Below are 16,657 nucleotides of genomic sequence, written 5' to 3'. Positions count from 1 at the left end.
CAGCCATCTGGAGGTTTTTTTTTTTTCTGTCCTCCCTGGCCATTGGGCCTTACTTTTATTCTATGTTAATTAGTATTCCCTAATTCTATTTTCTTATATATTTTGTTTTTTTTTTCTCTTTCTTCATCCTGTAAAGCACTTTGAGCTACATCATTTGTATATGAAAATATGGTATAGAAATAAATGTTGTTGTTGTTGAACTAATGTCTATTAAATTGCTGATTAAATATAAAATTATTTGTTCACCTGAACAAATTTCTTGCAGGTACTCTGTGTTACGGTAAAATTTGTATGTATGAATGTGACCATAACTGCCTGTTTAACTAAGACATCCATCCATCCATCCATCATCCAACCTGCTGAATCCGAACACAGGGTCACAGGGGTCTGCTGGAGCCAATCCCAACCAACACAGGGCGCAAGGCAGGAACAAATCCCGGGCAGGGCGCCAACCCACCGCAGTTAACTAAGACATTCTGTAACATTATCAAGCGAACCAAGAATACAATCATTTATTCCTTTGACTCTTAGCCCTGTGTGAGAATTTATAAATAAATAAGAACTTTCTCTTTAGATATAAATGTATACCAAAGACTCTTAAATCTGGACCTTTAGATAATATTAAGATATAGACTTTAAGGGACTTTCTAAACTCGACTTGATGTTTTTTTGGAAGAAATAAGTGGATATGACTGGCGAGCTTTGGTGGGCTGAATGGCCTGTTCTCATCTAGAGTGTTCTAATGTTCTAATAGGCGTGTTAAAGATTATACCATTTGACCGTATGCTGATTGGTGCAAATGAATGTGTTTTTTGACAGAGTTATGCAAATGAACTTAACTGTTTGTTACTTTGTTATTTTGCTCAGTCTTGTCATGCTGATCTAATTTGATTACACAATAAAGTTTCCACAAACTTGCTGTAATAAAAAACACGTCATGCGGATGAAGCTACTAGCCAAACACTAGGCAAAGTAACCGCTGTTGCCTGGGTATATTTGTAGAATTTGTTAAGAAAAGGAAGCAAAGGTTTGTGGGTTTTTTAAACAGTAACCGTGTTGTTATTGCTAGCTGCCCCATCCGTCATCCTTTTCCTTCATCATTTCACTATCAAGGTCTCAGATCTTGTGAGTCGAGATTTTGTTCTTTTTGTGACAGATTGGACTCCGGGAATTGTCTTAACTCCTTGCTGGGTTGCCACCATGAATGCAGTCATGTCTGACTCATTTTCTTAGTTTAAGGTGGCCAGTTTGTAGTGTTTAAATTATTAAGAGAGGTGGATGAAGCTGAAGTTAAACAACCACCTTTCTGATTCTCCTTTGTGTTGCGCTGCAGTTCCACTCTTAATCAAGCCTCACCCAACACCCCCTTGCAAAAGCCCACAATACTCTTTTTTATATTACAGTAGACAGAAGTAGCATGCAGCGTTGAGAATTTGTTCTTTTCGGGTTTCATTGGATTTCAGAATTAGGGAAACTCCTTGCTCCGATGGAACCATGAATGCTCTCATGTCTTTCTCGTCCTCTAAGTTCAAGGTTGCCAGTTCGTAGTGCTTAAATTATGAAAAGAGGCCGACGAAGCAGGAGTTAAACAACCACCTTTTGATTCTCCTTTGTGATGCTCAGCACTTCCAGTCTACATCAAGTCTCACCCAACACCTTCCTCTTTATATTACGGTAGAGAGAGGCGGCACATAGCATTGTTCAGGTAAGTAATGTTAAGCTTTTGTCATTTTGTCTGCTAGTCAGGCTTCACTCCGTTCGGGTGTTTTTACTTGCTCTGAGCCAGCAGGTGGCACTGGTGTGCAGCCAGAAAAATATACCCACTGCAAGACCTGGAGTCAAAATTCTGGGTTCCATAGTAGTCGATCTTATTCGTTTTATGCAAAATTTGGCCCAGACCGGTCAAAGATTGGTTCAGCTAATATGCTTTTTGCCTGCGTTATTCAGATGAACCTAACTGACTGTGTAGGATTGTACAGGGAACATACAGACAGAAAGACAAAACATTCATTTTGTATATTGAGATCCTCATTTCCCTGACACTCTGCTTTCTTGGAGAATTTAAACCATTATTAGGTCCGAGTGTTTGGCGACTCTAATTTGGCCCAGGGTGAGTAAGTGTACACTGTGGAGCTCTGGGGTCACATGCAGAGATGGTTCCTGTCTTGTGACAAAAGCAGCCCAGAAAATCCAGTGATGGAGAAAAGAGATGGAGGGTTCTCTCATGTGTACTCCATTGCCTTAACTGTAACGGGCTGTGTCTTGAGTAGTGTTTAAATGATCCGTTATCAGTTTTCAAAAAGAAAAACATTTGTTCAGAAAAATGGATGTATAAATTTATGACAGTTATCAAGATGCTTGCTTTTGTAATTATCTTCATGAGTTTCAATGCCATTTGAGAGAAATACTAAGCGAGAAAACTCACCACTTTAATAATGAAGGAGTTAAGCTACTTACTTGGGGTAGTTCATGCAGTAGAGGGTGTAAATATCAAAGGCTTCACTCTGTAAAACAAGACAAAGAACAGATATGGAGTGAAAGCATCCTCAGATAAATTTGGTAGAGCATTCAAAAAGCTACATTTGGTGGTCTATTGAGATCTTACTGCTCTAAAAAACAACATAATGCACCCTGTTACAACTTTAGATTGTGCCACACCACTCATAAGTACTTCAATTCTATTGTCTGCCCCCATTAACGAGGTCCACCTTAATCCAGATGTAGACCCGGTTGATCTTTTGTCCTTCGTTTTGTTAAGTGGACCTCAGCATGGCCACATAAAGGAGGGAAAAGTGGGAATTCTGCTGCTGCTACACAGGGAAGGGCACAACATTCCTGTTCCTCTCACTCACTCCCATAATGTTCCCACCACCCATGGCCATGTATTTCGTTACCCTAACTATAACCACCGGTCCATCTTTTCCATTACCTATCTGACTCTAATCTGAAATTATTAACATGCCCCCTCCTCACCCATCTAAAGCCCATTAGCTCTCCTACCTTTCCAGTATATGTCCCCAGTTCCATCAATCCCTGTACAACTGTTTTAGAATAGAATAAGATAGGAAGCCTTTATTGTCATTGTAGCAACACAATGAAATTGTAAAAGCTACCCTGTAAACGGTGCAAGTACAATAAACAAATGACCTAAAAAAGCACAAATCCTATAACAAATAAATACTATACATAAATAAGTAAAGGATGGAAATTATTATCCACTAAAGTAAAAACCATACATATTGGGAGAAAAACAAAACAAAAATTCAGTTTTTAAAATTTTAAACTCTGATGTCCCAAGGCTAAAAACTATTTGCAAACCTCTTTGTTCTACTTTTAATGCTCTTGTACCGCCTGCCGGAGGACAGTAATGTGAACAATGAGAGGCCAGGATGGGAAGGGTCTTTAATGCTTTTCCTGGCTCTGCATAGACATTGGTCACTGGAGAGATCTTCCAGGGACGGCAGAGAGCAGCCAATGGTTTTCTCTGCTATGGATATTACTCTCTGCAGAACTTTCCTGTCTACTGCTGAAATACAGTGAGCTAAAACACTCTGGATGGTCGAGTGGTAGAAAGTCAACAACAGCTTCCCCTTCATTTCCACTTTCCAGAGAAGTCTCAGGAAACCCAGTTGGTGCTGAGACTTTCGGACCACCACCAGGGTGTTTGCTGTCCAGGACAGGTCCTCAGAGATGCGAGTTCCTAGGAGCTTAAAGGAGGTGACCCTCTCCATCAGGCTGATGTAGAGTGGGGCTGCTCCTCGAGTCAATGGCCATCTCTTTAGTTTTGTGGGTGTCGAGTGACAGATTGTTCCTGGAGCACCACACTGACAGCTTCTCACCTCGTCCCTGTATGCTGACTCATCGTCACTGGTTATGAGACCTACCACGGTGGAGTCATCAGTGAACTTGAGGATAGTGTTGCTGGAGTAATTAGATTTATAGTCGTAAGTTTACAGGGCATAGAGAAGTGGGCTCAGTACACAGCCCTGAGGGGAGCCACTGCTAAGTGTGAGGGTGGAGGAGCTGTGAGGGCCAATTCTAACAGTTTGTGGGGACCAGTGAGTAAATCCTATCATTTATCATTTCTACTGTTTGACCCTGTTTTATTAATCCAGAGTTTCTAAAGTAAGAAAGTTTCTTAACGTTTGACACTCAACATGTTAATTCACAATTTTTTGCTAAAAAAAAAAAATATTTTGTATATATATATATATATATATATATATATATATATATTATGTATGTATACTCATATATAAAAGGTTACGTCAGGAAGGGCATCCGGTGTAAAATTTTGCCAAATCCATATGCGGTCAGATAATCTGCTGTGGCAACCCCTAACGGGAGCAGCCAAAAGAAGAAGAAGACTGCATAAATATTATGCTAAGCACAAGACGCTTTTCCAGTCATCTTCTATCCAATGTTTGTATTTTTTTAATTATTTTAATTATTTTTTTTATTTGGTAGTTCCAGAAATGTTTTTTTTCTTTGAAACTCTGCTTCCTAGACCAGCATCCCAGAGTTGTCTTTTCACTGTTGCAGACGACTCTGGTGTTTGGTGTGAATTAAAGGAACAAGCCAACAGAGGAGCTGAATGGCATTTGTTTCTCAAACTACACACTCCAATGTTCTTATCCTCTTATGCAGTTGTGCATCTGGGCCTTCCCTTGTTTTTCTACCTTTTTCTGGCAATTGGAAGTCTTCAGTTTCATGGCAATCTGTCATGTGAAGTAACCTTCATTCTGTAAAAAACAATATCTTGACATCTTTCTTGAGGAAGCTCTTTCATTTCAGTTTCATTCTGCTATTTTTAATATATACAAATGATTTAGATAGGAATATAAGTAACAATCTGGTTAAATTTTCAGATGATACCGAGAGACATGGATTAGCAGATAATTTGGAATCCGTTATATCATTACAGAAGGACCTGGATAGCATACAGGCTTGTGCAGATTTGTGGCAGATGGAATTTAATGTCAGTAAATGTAAAGTATTACACATAGGAAGTAAAAATGTTAGGTTTAAATACACAATGGGCGGTGGGAAAATCGAGAGTACACCTTATGAGAAGGATTTAGGAGTCATAGTGGACTCTAAGCTATCGACTTCCAGACAGTGTGCAGAAGCCATTAAGAAGATTATATTTAGCTCTGTGATGTGTGGAGTACAAGTCACAGGAGGTTCTGCTCAACCTTTATAAAACACTGGTGAGGCCTCATCTGGAGTCCTGTGTGCAGTTTTGGTCTCCAGGCTACAAAAAAAAAAGTCCAGAGAAGAGCGACCAGGCTGATTCCAGGGCTACAGGGGTTGAATTATAAAGAAAGATTAAAAGAGCTGAGGATTTATAGTTTATGTAAAAGAAGATTAAGAGGTGATCTGATTGATGTGATTAAAATTATGACGGGAATTAGTCCAGTGGATCAAGACTTATTTTAAAATGAGTTCATCAAGAACACGTGGACACAGTTGTAAACTTGTTAAGGGTAAATTTCACACAAACATTAGGAAGTTTTTCTTTACACAAAGAACGATAAGACACTTGGAATAAGCTATACAGGTAGTGTGGTAAACAGTAAGACTTTAAGGACTTTCAAAACTCGACTTGATGTTTTTTTGGAAGACATTTTGTGAATAAGACTTGCGAGCTTTCTTGGGCTGAATGGCCTGTTCTCGTCTAGAGTGTTCTCATTTTGGCTAATTTTGAACCCAGAACTGAACTTTAGGAATGACAGTACCTTTCAACTCAAGTGAACAGAGTAACAGGTTTAATGCAAGTATGAAGGTTTCTCTAATAACCTGTTAGAATTTACACAGGACTAATTAAAGGTAACCCAAGAGAGCTGACCATTAGGACACTGAAGGGAAGGTTGCTGAAAATGGAGCTTTGCTGTCATATGTGAATGATAAAATCAGAATCGGTCATTTCAAGCAGTATTAGCCATTAGCAGCACTAGAATTTCCCCTTGGGATTAATAAAGTATCTATCTATCTATCTATCTATCTATCTATCTATCTATCTATCTATCTATCTATCTATCTATCTATCTATCTATCTATCTATCTATCTATCTATCTATCTAGAAATGTCTTGGCTGTATTTTAAATCAATTTAAAATAAAAAGGTATTAATTTCTATCAAAAACATGGAAATGTGTAAAAGTGTCCATACTTGGGACTGGTGGTGCATATACGCATTATTTTATAAAAACAAATGTATTTGATTTTCAGGGGTTCATTTGTTGTGTCAGTTCACTGAGGAGGATGCTAATCTGCAACAAGCACAGGTCTGTCTACATTTCACCTCAGAAGGTACCCTTCATTAATGTCACTCACCCTCTCCACAAAACACTCAGCAATGGCTGCCACATCGCAACACCTCTCCAAATCTTCCAGGAGTTCGCTGTGGAGACAAAAGAGAACGCCATGAAGAAGGGAGACACCGCAACTTAGTACATCAAACACATAAGGGTAAGCAATCTGAGCAGAAATGTTGAATATGAGGATCTCCTAAGAGTGAAAAGACCCTTTAAAAATCTAACAAGATCATCCAAGAGAGAAAGTGAGGAGTGTGGGTGTACTGGAAATAAAAAAGATAAACTGCTGGTTACAAAGGAAAGCCAGGCGTATGGATCACTGGGTCAATTAAATGTTCCCAGAAGCCATGGGAAGCCGAGTCACAAAGAAGAAAAATATGAGCAGTGTAGCCCCCTAATGGGAAAATGTTGGACTGTAGACCACAATACCAAAGAGCCATTGTGTCACCCTGAGTAAGTCACTTCAGGTTTTCTCAGGTGCTTAAGGGCAATTCTTGAAAAACTTATCATTTTCACAGCGAGACCCCCAGGTACATTTGTCAAAACAGTGTATGTGAAATGGAAAAAAACACAGTCCACCTGCAAAAGTACATATTTTGCTCAAAATGTTTACACTCATGCTTCAAATTTAAATTATTGTGCAAATGAATAAGTCAATGTCAACAAAATGAGAAGTTCCTTTCACAGTGTGTAGAATCAGGGTGGTCACAATATTTAAATGTTTCATCAATATGACAGTGGGCTATGAAAATGCATTCCTTATTTTCTAATCCCAAACAGTCTTGCTGTACATTGTTCCACTCCCGCTAGATGATTATTGTACCAAATTGTTATTGTTCTAGTCATTTGGTAACAAACTGAAAATTCTTCAGCCATTCAGGCCCTGATTTCAACATTAGAAGACTTTATCCTCCACTTTGCACTTGCACTTTAGATCTCTTATTATTAGATTAGATTATATAAACTTTATGAATCCAGTGGGGAAATTCAGATGCATACAACAGCAGAAACACAAAAAACAAGGACACAAACTCATAAGACAAATAATACAGCCAATTAATCAATCAGTAAGTAGATAATAAAATAAACAGATACATGTTGTGTAAGAGGGGCGGCACGGTGGCGCAGTGGTAGCGCTGCTGCCTCGCAGTTAGGAGACCCGGGTTCGCTTCCCAGGTCCACCCTGCGTGGAGTTTGCATGTTCTCCCCGTGTCTGCGTGGGTTTCCTCCGGGCGCTCCGGTTTCCTCCCACAGTCCAAAGACATGCAGGTTAGGTGGATTGGTGATTCTAAATTGGCCCTAGTGTGTGCTTGGTTTGTGGGTGTGTTTGTGTGTGTCCTGCGGTGGGTTGGCTCCCTGCCCGGGATTGTTTCCTGCCTTATGCCCTGTGTTGGCTGGGATTGACTCCAGCAGACCCCCGTGACCCTGTGTTTGGATTCAGCGGGTTAGAAAATGGATGGATGGATGGATGTTGTGTAAGAAATTTCAAAATGAACTCAGTGAGTACATTGGGAGGAAGCTTTGTTCTGCCTGATAGCAATGGACAGAAAAGACCCTAAGAAGCTCTTCTTAGCCCATCACGGTGGAATGAGCCTGTGGCTGAAAGTGCTTCAATAGAGCGCCCCCTGGAAGAAATGGAAGGGATTTTTCATATTGCCATTTAATTCTGCCACCATCTTCTTCTCCACAACAGGTTCCAGTGTGTCCAGGGTTCACCCTGTGATGACATAGGCTTTCTTGATGAGTTTGTTCAGGCATTGTGCGTCTTTTGAGCTCAAGTTGCTTCCCCAGGAGACCACAGCGTAGAGCAATACACTGGCTACTATGGACTGGTAGAACATTTCCAGTAGCTTGCTGCATACATCTGAAGACCTGAGTCCATTAGGAAGTCCAGTCTGCCCTTCTTGTAAGTTGCCACTGTGTTGTCAGACCAGTCCAGTTTGTTGTTTATAATGAACCCCCAGGTACTTGTAGCTCTTCACCACCTCCATGACCTCCCCCTGAATGGTGACTGGTCTCAGAGGCTCCTTGGCATGCTGGTCCAACTCCAGTTCTTCTGTCATGCTGATGTTGAGTTGTAGGTTGTTGTCCAAGCACCACAAGATGAAGTCATCCATGACTTTCCTCTACTCTGACTTCTACTTCTTCTTTTGGCTGCTCCTGTTAGTAGTTGCCACAGCGGATCATCTTCTTCCATATCTTTCTGTCCTCAGCATCTTGTTCTGTTACACCCATCACCTGCATGTCCTCTCTCACCACATCCATAAACCTTCTCTTAGGCCTTCCTCTTTTTCTCTTGCCTGGCAGGTCTATCCTTAGCATCCTTCTCCCAATATACCCAGCATCTCTCCTCTGCACATGTCCAAACCAACGCAAATCTCGACCCTCTGACTTTGTCTCCCAACCGTCCAACTTGAGCTGACCCTCTAATGTCCTCATTTCTAATCCTATCCATCCTCGTCACACCCAATGCAAATCTTAGCATCTTTAACTCTGCCACTTCCAGCTCTGTCTCCTGCTTTCTGGTCAGTGCCATCGTTTCCAACCCATATAACATAGCTGGTCTCACTACCGTCCTGTAGACCAGTGGTCCCCAACCTTTTTGACAGCAAGGACCACTTTATTAGATGCAAATTTTTCCACAGACCGGTCGGGGGGGAGGGGGGGGATAAAGTAGGGGGGAGCAGTTTTATACACAATTTACATAACATTTCTATTATTATTAAGTTATTAAGCAGTTTGCATACGTTTGCAACCTGATATTTTTCTTCTTTTTTTGCATATAACAAAGACATATGCTTTGCATTTGCCATTCCAACAGATTGCACATCACAAACATTAACACTGTTATCGTTTTTTTCGTGTCTGCCGTTTCTATAGGAGGGTGACAATGAGTTAAATTCCAATGGATGTTTTTCAAATGTTGACAAGTAATAAGCAAAAGGTATCACTGAAAACCACAGAAAACAAAAACAGCAAAAAAAAAAAAACAGTACGAGGAAAGTTCGAAGAAAGAATTTTTTTTACAATGTTTCTGTTTGGGGATCGTTGTGCAAACGTGCACATCTGAGCTGCGACCACAGATCTAACTGCTCTGTGGATGATTCATTCAGGCATTTCAAGGTCACTTCGTTGTAATGAAAGCATCTGCTGAATGTACTTCGTAGTGACGCAATTTCTATAGACTCGTGTCATATGGGGAAACTGTCGGGACCGTAACAATACTTTGTTGTAATAGTCTCTCACCTCGGTCTCTCTCCTCTCTCTGTGCCGCTGCAAAGCCCCGCCCGCCAAGCGTTCTGAAAAGTCTGAGTGAGTCTCCGTTGCCGGCAGTTCTCTCGCGGCCCGGCTGTCAGACGGCTGCGGCCCGGTAGTGGGTCGCGGACCGGTGGTTGGGGACCCCTGCTGTATGTAGACCTTCCCTTTCACTCTTGTTGATACCCGTCTGTCACAAATCACTCCTGTCACTCTTCTCCCCCCATCCCACCCTGCCTGTACTCTCTTCTTCACTTCTCTTCCACAATCCCCATTACTCTGCTGATCCCAAGCATTTAAACTCATTCACCTTCGCCAACTCTACTCCCTGCATCCTCACCATTCCTTTGACCTCCCTCTCATTTTAACATATGACTAAACTCCATTATTAATGCAGCCTATGATGGAAGAGTCATCTGAAAATTTCTAATAGATGGCAAGCACTGGTATTGCACTGGAATTCTGTTGTTTTTAGTTGGTCAGCAAGAAGGAAGACAAGGAGAGTTCCCTGAGGCGCCCCACCACCACTTCTGACACAAGAGTCGCTCAGCCTCACAAACTGCTGCCTGTTGGTCAAGTCGTCCATAATCCAGGAGACTGTGGGGGCATTAAGATCCAAAGCTTTGAGCTTTTTTCCCAAGTCAATGATGCTGAATGTTGTTAAAGGCACTGGAAAAGTCAAAGAACTTGATCCTGACTGTGGTGCCAGCTTTGTTCAAGAGGGAGCATGTTGAAGTCTGATAATAAACTGGGTGACATTAGGTCCTATAGCTGCACATTACCCACTGTACCACCCTTTTTTCCAACTGAAGGCTTAAAATAAAAACCCATGGTTCTGTAGCAATCACTAACCATCATGAATTATGAACCCTCAGTGAATGTGTACCGTTCGTTTGATTTTAAGAAGAAAAGACAAGACTATAGGCAACTCACTAAATTCTCCTGTGGTGACACTTCACCCAGGTGACAAATCCAAAGTAAAACAAGCTTCCAGTTGACGTGCCTGTGATGAGTGGTCCGTGGTGCGGTGCCGATTTTAAATAAATAATTGTAGGTGGGTCTGAACAAGGCTGTGAACACGCTTTGCTCTGGGGGCACATAGCTGATCACGCATACACGTGTGAATGCGAGCGTCACTCAGGTGCCTCATTATTGCCTCGTAAGGGGGCAGCGTCTTGCACCGGCACCCAATTGGGATGGCAAAATATAACAATAGCCTGCATAAAAAGGAAAGAGAGAAAGAAAGGATGAATGGAGGTTAAAGAAACAGACAGGAAGGGGAGAGAGAAGACAGACAACTGGAATGAGAGATTCTCGGAAGAGATACTCAGGGGGCTGAAGGAGGCCATTACAGCTGAGTGGCTCATGGAGCTGGAGTGACCCGGAAGGCGGCGGGAGCTGGACGGAGAGAGGCTCGGCTCGGATGGGGAGCCCTGCTGGACAGCCATGGACGGATAGCAGGGACCCGGGCCTGTAACAGAAGGCCCAGGGACTTGACTTTAAAGAAAATCTTCCTGCGTTAGGATTTTAACCTTGTCTTTAAAGGATTATTTATTATGGATTTTTAACCTCCACAGTTCACTGCGTTCATTGGATTATTTCTTTTTGATGGAATTTTGGAGCACTGCACTATTTGAACACTGCTTGCTTCTGATTGTTTTAATAAAAGCACTATTTCACTTATGAACCTATCCCTTGGTACATCTTATTTGCCAGGCTCATCTCGGTTATGGCTATCGACGATCCGGGTTCAAAGAGGTTCCAGAAAGACAAAAGGTAACGTAGAGCCGACCCAGACCGTCACAGTGCCTAGTGTAAGAAGGGTTAAAAAAGAAGGCCAGTAGACCTTGAAATGAAATGAAAATGGATATTCCATGTGTCTGTCATCTGTATTTTCAAAAGTTGGATGTGGTGGAGCTGCAGAGCACATGCTAACAGCACGGGCAGTCGAAACGCATGCTTCACAGGAAAAGGCAGGCAGCGTCTTGTGTGGTTTCCATATTCACGTCTTCACACAAAGCAAATAGGACACAGGTGGGTGCAAATTACCACGGAGAGAGAGACAAACCTTTACCAGGCAACAAAACAGTTTGTGGGTGCCACACTCACACAATCACCCTCGTTGGATTGTTTCAAGTTTTAGTTTGCCGCAAATTCAAATTAAAATACAAATGTGTGTGGCTGTGTAACTTGCCGGTTTAAATGACTTTTTACAGTGTGGTGTAGTGGTTAGTGCTGCTGCCTCCTAAATTCACTGTCCTGGATTTGACTTGATCGTTGTCTATGTGGGGTCTGTACTTTCTTGTCTCTCTTTGGGTTTGTCTCTGGGTACTGTGGCTTTCCTCCCACATCCTCAAAGACGTATGTTTTAGGTTAACTGAAGGTTTCCTGTGTGTCATGCAATGGACTCGCACCCCTTCTGCTTTTTACCCGATGCACCCGTCAATTATAAATGCAAGATGGTAGACACTGTCCTAAAAGAAGTACTGATGGAGTACAGAGTGAATTACGTACCCAAAGACACCAGTGGAAATTAAGAGGAAGTACATTTATGACTGAAGCCAGGGAGTACTTCTTTATGCAAAGATTTGTGGAAATATGGACAAGGAGTTGAAGCAAATTAGTTGAAAACCTTTAAGAAAAATTTGGGTGAGCTATTAGAACAGCTTAGATGAACAAATGGGCTTCATAGACTGAATGTGCTCCTCTCGTTTCTCAAATTCTTTATGTTCTTATGTCCATCCTCCTGTCCTAAATCGCATGAGATGGACTTAAGTGTGAAATTTTAAAATGACAGACAGACAGACAGACAGACAGACAGACAGACAGACAGACAGACAGACAGACAGACAGACAGACAGACAGACAGACAGACAGATAGATAGATAGATAGATAGATAGATAGATAGATAGATAGATAGATAGATAGATAATTTTATTCATCCACTCATAGAAACTCAGGTGTCCAGTAGGTCAAACACATAAGTAATAAATTCTTAAAAAAAAAAGTGAACAAAACATAAATAAATATTAAAAGGTACAAAAGGTCAATTGTTAGAGTGTTGGAAGGTAGCATATTGACCAGGTCATTACTTACTTGTACTGACAATATAATAAAATCTATAAATCAGCAGTAGGAACAAATGATCTTTTTAAGCGTTCTGTTCTGCAGCGCAGTGACAGAAGACGACTGCTACGTTTACTTCTCTGTCCTGTCAAAATGTTGTGGAGTGGGTGACTGCTATGGTCAAGGATGGCCTGTACCTTCCTCCCCATACACCTTTTCCACCAACATTGCCACTGAGTCCACAATCCTAACGAGCACCAAGCTGGCCTTCTTCACCAGCTTGGCCAGCCTCTTCATGTTCTTGTCGGTCATGCTGCCTCCCTAATACATGCCAGCAAAGAAGAGGATACTGGCAACAACTGTCTGGTAGGACAAAGACATCATTTCACTACATATGCTGATGGATTAATCCGAGTCTTCTGTGGAAAAACAGCCTGTTCTGCCCCTTCCTGTAGAAGACATCTGCGTTCACAGACCAGTCCAGTCTGTCATCAAGATGGACATCTAGATATTTATAAGTCTGAACCATCTCAATGTCCTCCCCTCAGATGTTAACAGGCTGAAGGGGGAGCTCAGACCTGCGGAAATCCACAATCATCTCCTTGGTCTTTGTTATGTTCAGGACCAGGCAGATCCTGTTGCTCCATCACTGAAACCTCCAGTCAGATCCCCGTATTCCCTTTCCTGCCTATTCCTTATACACACCACAACAGCTGTATCTCAGAATGTGGCAAAAGTCTGACTTAAATTTAAAGTCTGCTGTGTATAACATGAACAGGAATGTTGAATGCACACTAGAAATCAAAAAAACATAATCTTCATATAATCACCCAGGTCATCCCAAAACATGTGTAGCATGTAGAGGATTGCATCATCAATACCAATGTATGCAAAGTATAGGGGATCCAATGCATGCTGAACTCGTGGTCTGAGGTGACGCAGAAGCAGCCACTCCAGTGTCTTCATGATGTGTGATGTGAGGTCCACCAGTCTGCAGTCATTTATTTCAGTTAGTTGACCAACGTTGGGAACCGGCAGAAGACATGATGTTTTCCACAGAGCTGGGGACTTCCCACCTTGAAGACTCGGGTTGTAGAATATCTACGGAGGCTCAGCAAGTTCTGCACACTCCTTAAGCAGTCTTGGACACACATCATCTGGACCAGCTGCCTTTTCAGGGTGTAGCCTCCTCAGCTCTGCCCTCACCTCATCTGCTGTGAAGAGCAGGGCAGTGGGATCCACGTTAGCAGATGTTGCAGCAACAATGTCAGGGATGCAGCAACATTGAGTAGCAGAGCCTGCATCTACAATGATGGGAGAGGGAGCGGGTGACCCTGAGCCAGTGCTGGACTCCATGTCAAACCTTTTGTAAAACAGGTTAAACTCATTGGCCTTGTCCTCCTCACTTGCTGTTGCATGGCTCCTCTTCTCTTTATACCCAGTAATTCATTCCCCTCCATCCCTCTTTCATGCTGTTGTGTTGAAGCCTAATCTCCAATATTCCTTTACAGTCCATTTTTGCCTGCTTGAAGTCCCTCTTTGGGTTGTGCTGTACCAGCTTAAGCTTCTCCCTATCACCAGCCCTGAAAGCCTATTTTTTTAGAATGTTTATTGTTTGGTGGGGGGCCGGGCCGGGTGGTCTCATGGTCTGGAACCCCTGCAGATTTTACTCTTATTTTATGTTAATTAGTGTTGTCTTCTTTTAATTCTTACTTTGTCTTTTTTTCTCTTTTCTACATCATGTAAAGCACTTTGAGCTACATTATTTGTATGACATCCATCCATCCCTTTTCCAACCCGCTGAATCTGATTACATTGTCACGGGGGTCTGCTGGGGCCAATCCCAGCCAACACATGGCATAAGGCAGGAACCAATCCTGGGCAGGGAGCCAACCCACCGCAGGACACACACAAACACACCCAGCGCTACCACTGCGCCACCATGCCGCCCTATTTGTATGAAAGGTGCTATATAAATAAATGTTGTTGTTGTTGGAAAAGCACCAAGCATTTTTTTCCAGTACAACAACATCCCTGCAGAGATTTATGCAGTCCGATGTGCAGAAAGCTGCCCTGTCAATGCCAACATCTGCACCGTTCTCCTGGGACTCCAGCAGTATATTTCAATCTGTACACTCAAAGCAGTTCCTAAGAGAATCTCAGGCCTCAGATGTCCCCCTCCTGAATGAACGGATAGTTACAGGCTGCCTGATTACACAGGGTTTGTATACTGGCCACAGATTGTGCTCTGATTTACCCAGTGTGGCCTCCTTGATGTTGGCATAACGCAGGTCCAGTGTTTTATCTTCTCTCGTGGGACAGTTAACATATGGTTTAGTACCTCCCTGATGACCATAAATTGAGAGTTTCCTTTACACCCAGCTTTTAATCACTACACATCCATTTTCCTAACCTGCCTTGTCCAATATACAGTAGTGTTGGTGCAGTGATTAATTGTTGGAGCCTCTGGTGCAGGGCATCTTTGGACCCACCTACCACGTCAATGTCTGTGTGAAGTCATCACATTCTCCATTTGCTCTGCAGGGTTCTATAGTTTTTCCTTCCATATTCCCCAAAGGTACTGTATATATGTGTTGTGAAGACCCGGGAGCACACAGCTCCCCAGACACCCAGCACAACAGTCACAGTTACCCATCTCCACAACACAGACGTTTATTTCCGTCGGGAAGCATTTTCCCTTGCTCAGCACTGCAGCCCAGTACAAACAGTAAACAAGAATAAGACACCAATATACAGTCGTTTCTTCTCCTTGTCTCGCTCCTTCATGACACTTCCTCTTCCTCTCCTCCTATCAAGTGTTGTCCTTAGACTCTGGCTTACTTCTGTGAGGTTGCTGGCTCCTTTAAAGCCGCACCCAGGAGAACTCCAAGTGGCTCACTGGGGAGGTCTGGAATTACTCCTAGATGTGACAGGAGCCCAAGGTAGGACTGCTGCTCCCCCTAGTGGCATCCCAGGAACCCAACAGGGCTGAGCCGACCAATACCAAGCCCCATATAGCCCTGTGGGACTCCGAGGGGCCATTACAACCCCAATAGCAGTCCAGGGGAGATAGCGCCCTTCATTAGTTATCTCCCCTTGTCCTTCCATTAAGGAGGCGTCCCGGTTGGGTAATGGCGCCGGCCACCATCCTTCACAGTGTTAAGTTAATTAGTGATTTAATTCTGAATGTGTGCACGGTGCTTTGTTCAAGGCTGACCAGGCACTGCTGTCCCCAAAGAGGGATCGAGCCGGATTGTGTTATAGTAAATACGCAGAAAGTCACACATGTTTCAAGAAAATTGGACTCACACTCAAGTCAAACAAATCTCATTATTTTGAATCAAAGTCAAAGCTTAAACCCTTGCTGCATCGCGGCTCTCCGAATCCAGGGGTAGAATTAATGTTCCTTAAAGCACATTTGGAAGAGATGGAAAGAAATAAAGCAAGCATATGTGCAGCATTCAGACAGCGAGAGCAGTAACGGCGCATTCTTCAAATGTTTTCAATCTGTAGTATATTCCAGTGGTGAATAGCCATGTCCCAAGCTCCTGTCTGCAAAGGCTATTTATTCTTCAGCTGGGGAGCCGCTCTCCGCCAGATGTTGTACTCACTTAGAATCAGATTAAGGTCCTACCATAAATCTGCCAAAAGCAACACGCATTCCTGCCTTTTACTGCTGCCATTTCTGCCGTTTCAGTCCTGCTGGATGCTGGAGTGAAATCTTGAAATGTACTGAGAACGTGGATGAGATCATTCACCGCGCTTGCAACGGGTGAGACAATACCTCACTGCAGTTCAAAGATGAAGCGCTATTGTGGCGCCTTGTTTGGGTGACTTACAAAATGATTACAACTGAAAGGCTACCTGTCATTTGAAAATAAATAAATAAATAAATACACTTCCACAGCTGGTTCAAGAACTCAAGCATAAGTTATTTAGGGTCACTTGGTCTAATCTGAAACAGCAAGCCAGGCAGCTTTAAGAAAGACGGCTCCTCGCAGAGGATTCTGGGATGAGT

The 16,657-nt window shown here is 42.6% G+C and overlaps 1 protein-coding gene across 3 annotated transcripts in view; it reads right to left on the bottom strand.

Moving 5' to 3' along the window:
• plekhg2 (pleckstrin homology domain containing, family G (with RhoGef domain) member 2) overlaps positions 1-16,657 on the bottom strand; it is a 213,414-nt gene that overhangs the window by 44,112 nt on the left and 152,645 nt on the right. For all 3 annotated transcript variants that reach the window (XM_028797372.2, XM_051936524.1, XM_051936525.1), the window contains 2 exons: positions 6,337-6,403; positions 2,458-2,504 (listed from right to left, as the gene is read on the bottom strand). In XM_028797372.2, coding sequence (XP_028653205.2) covers positions 2,458-2,504; positions 6,337-6,403 — 114 coding nt within the window. The remainder of the gene's footprint in view (positions 1-2,457; positions 2,505-6,336; positions 6,404-16,657) is intronic.

Source organism: Erpetoichthys calabaricus, chromosome 1, assembly GCF_900747795.2.
Source record: "Erpetoichthys calabaricus chromosome 1, fErpCal1.3, whole genome shotgun sequence".
NCBI classification, from domain to species: domain Eukaryota; kingdom Metazoa; phylum Chordata; class Cladistia; order Polypteriformes; family Polypteridae; genus Erpetoichthys; species Erpetoichthys calabaricus.
Note: the sequence above shows the minus strand (reverse complement) of the source record. Positions and strands in the feature narration are given on the sequence as shown.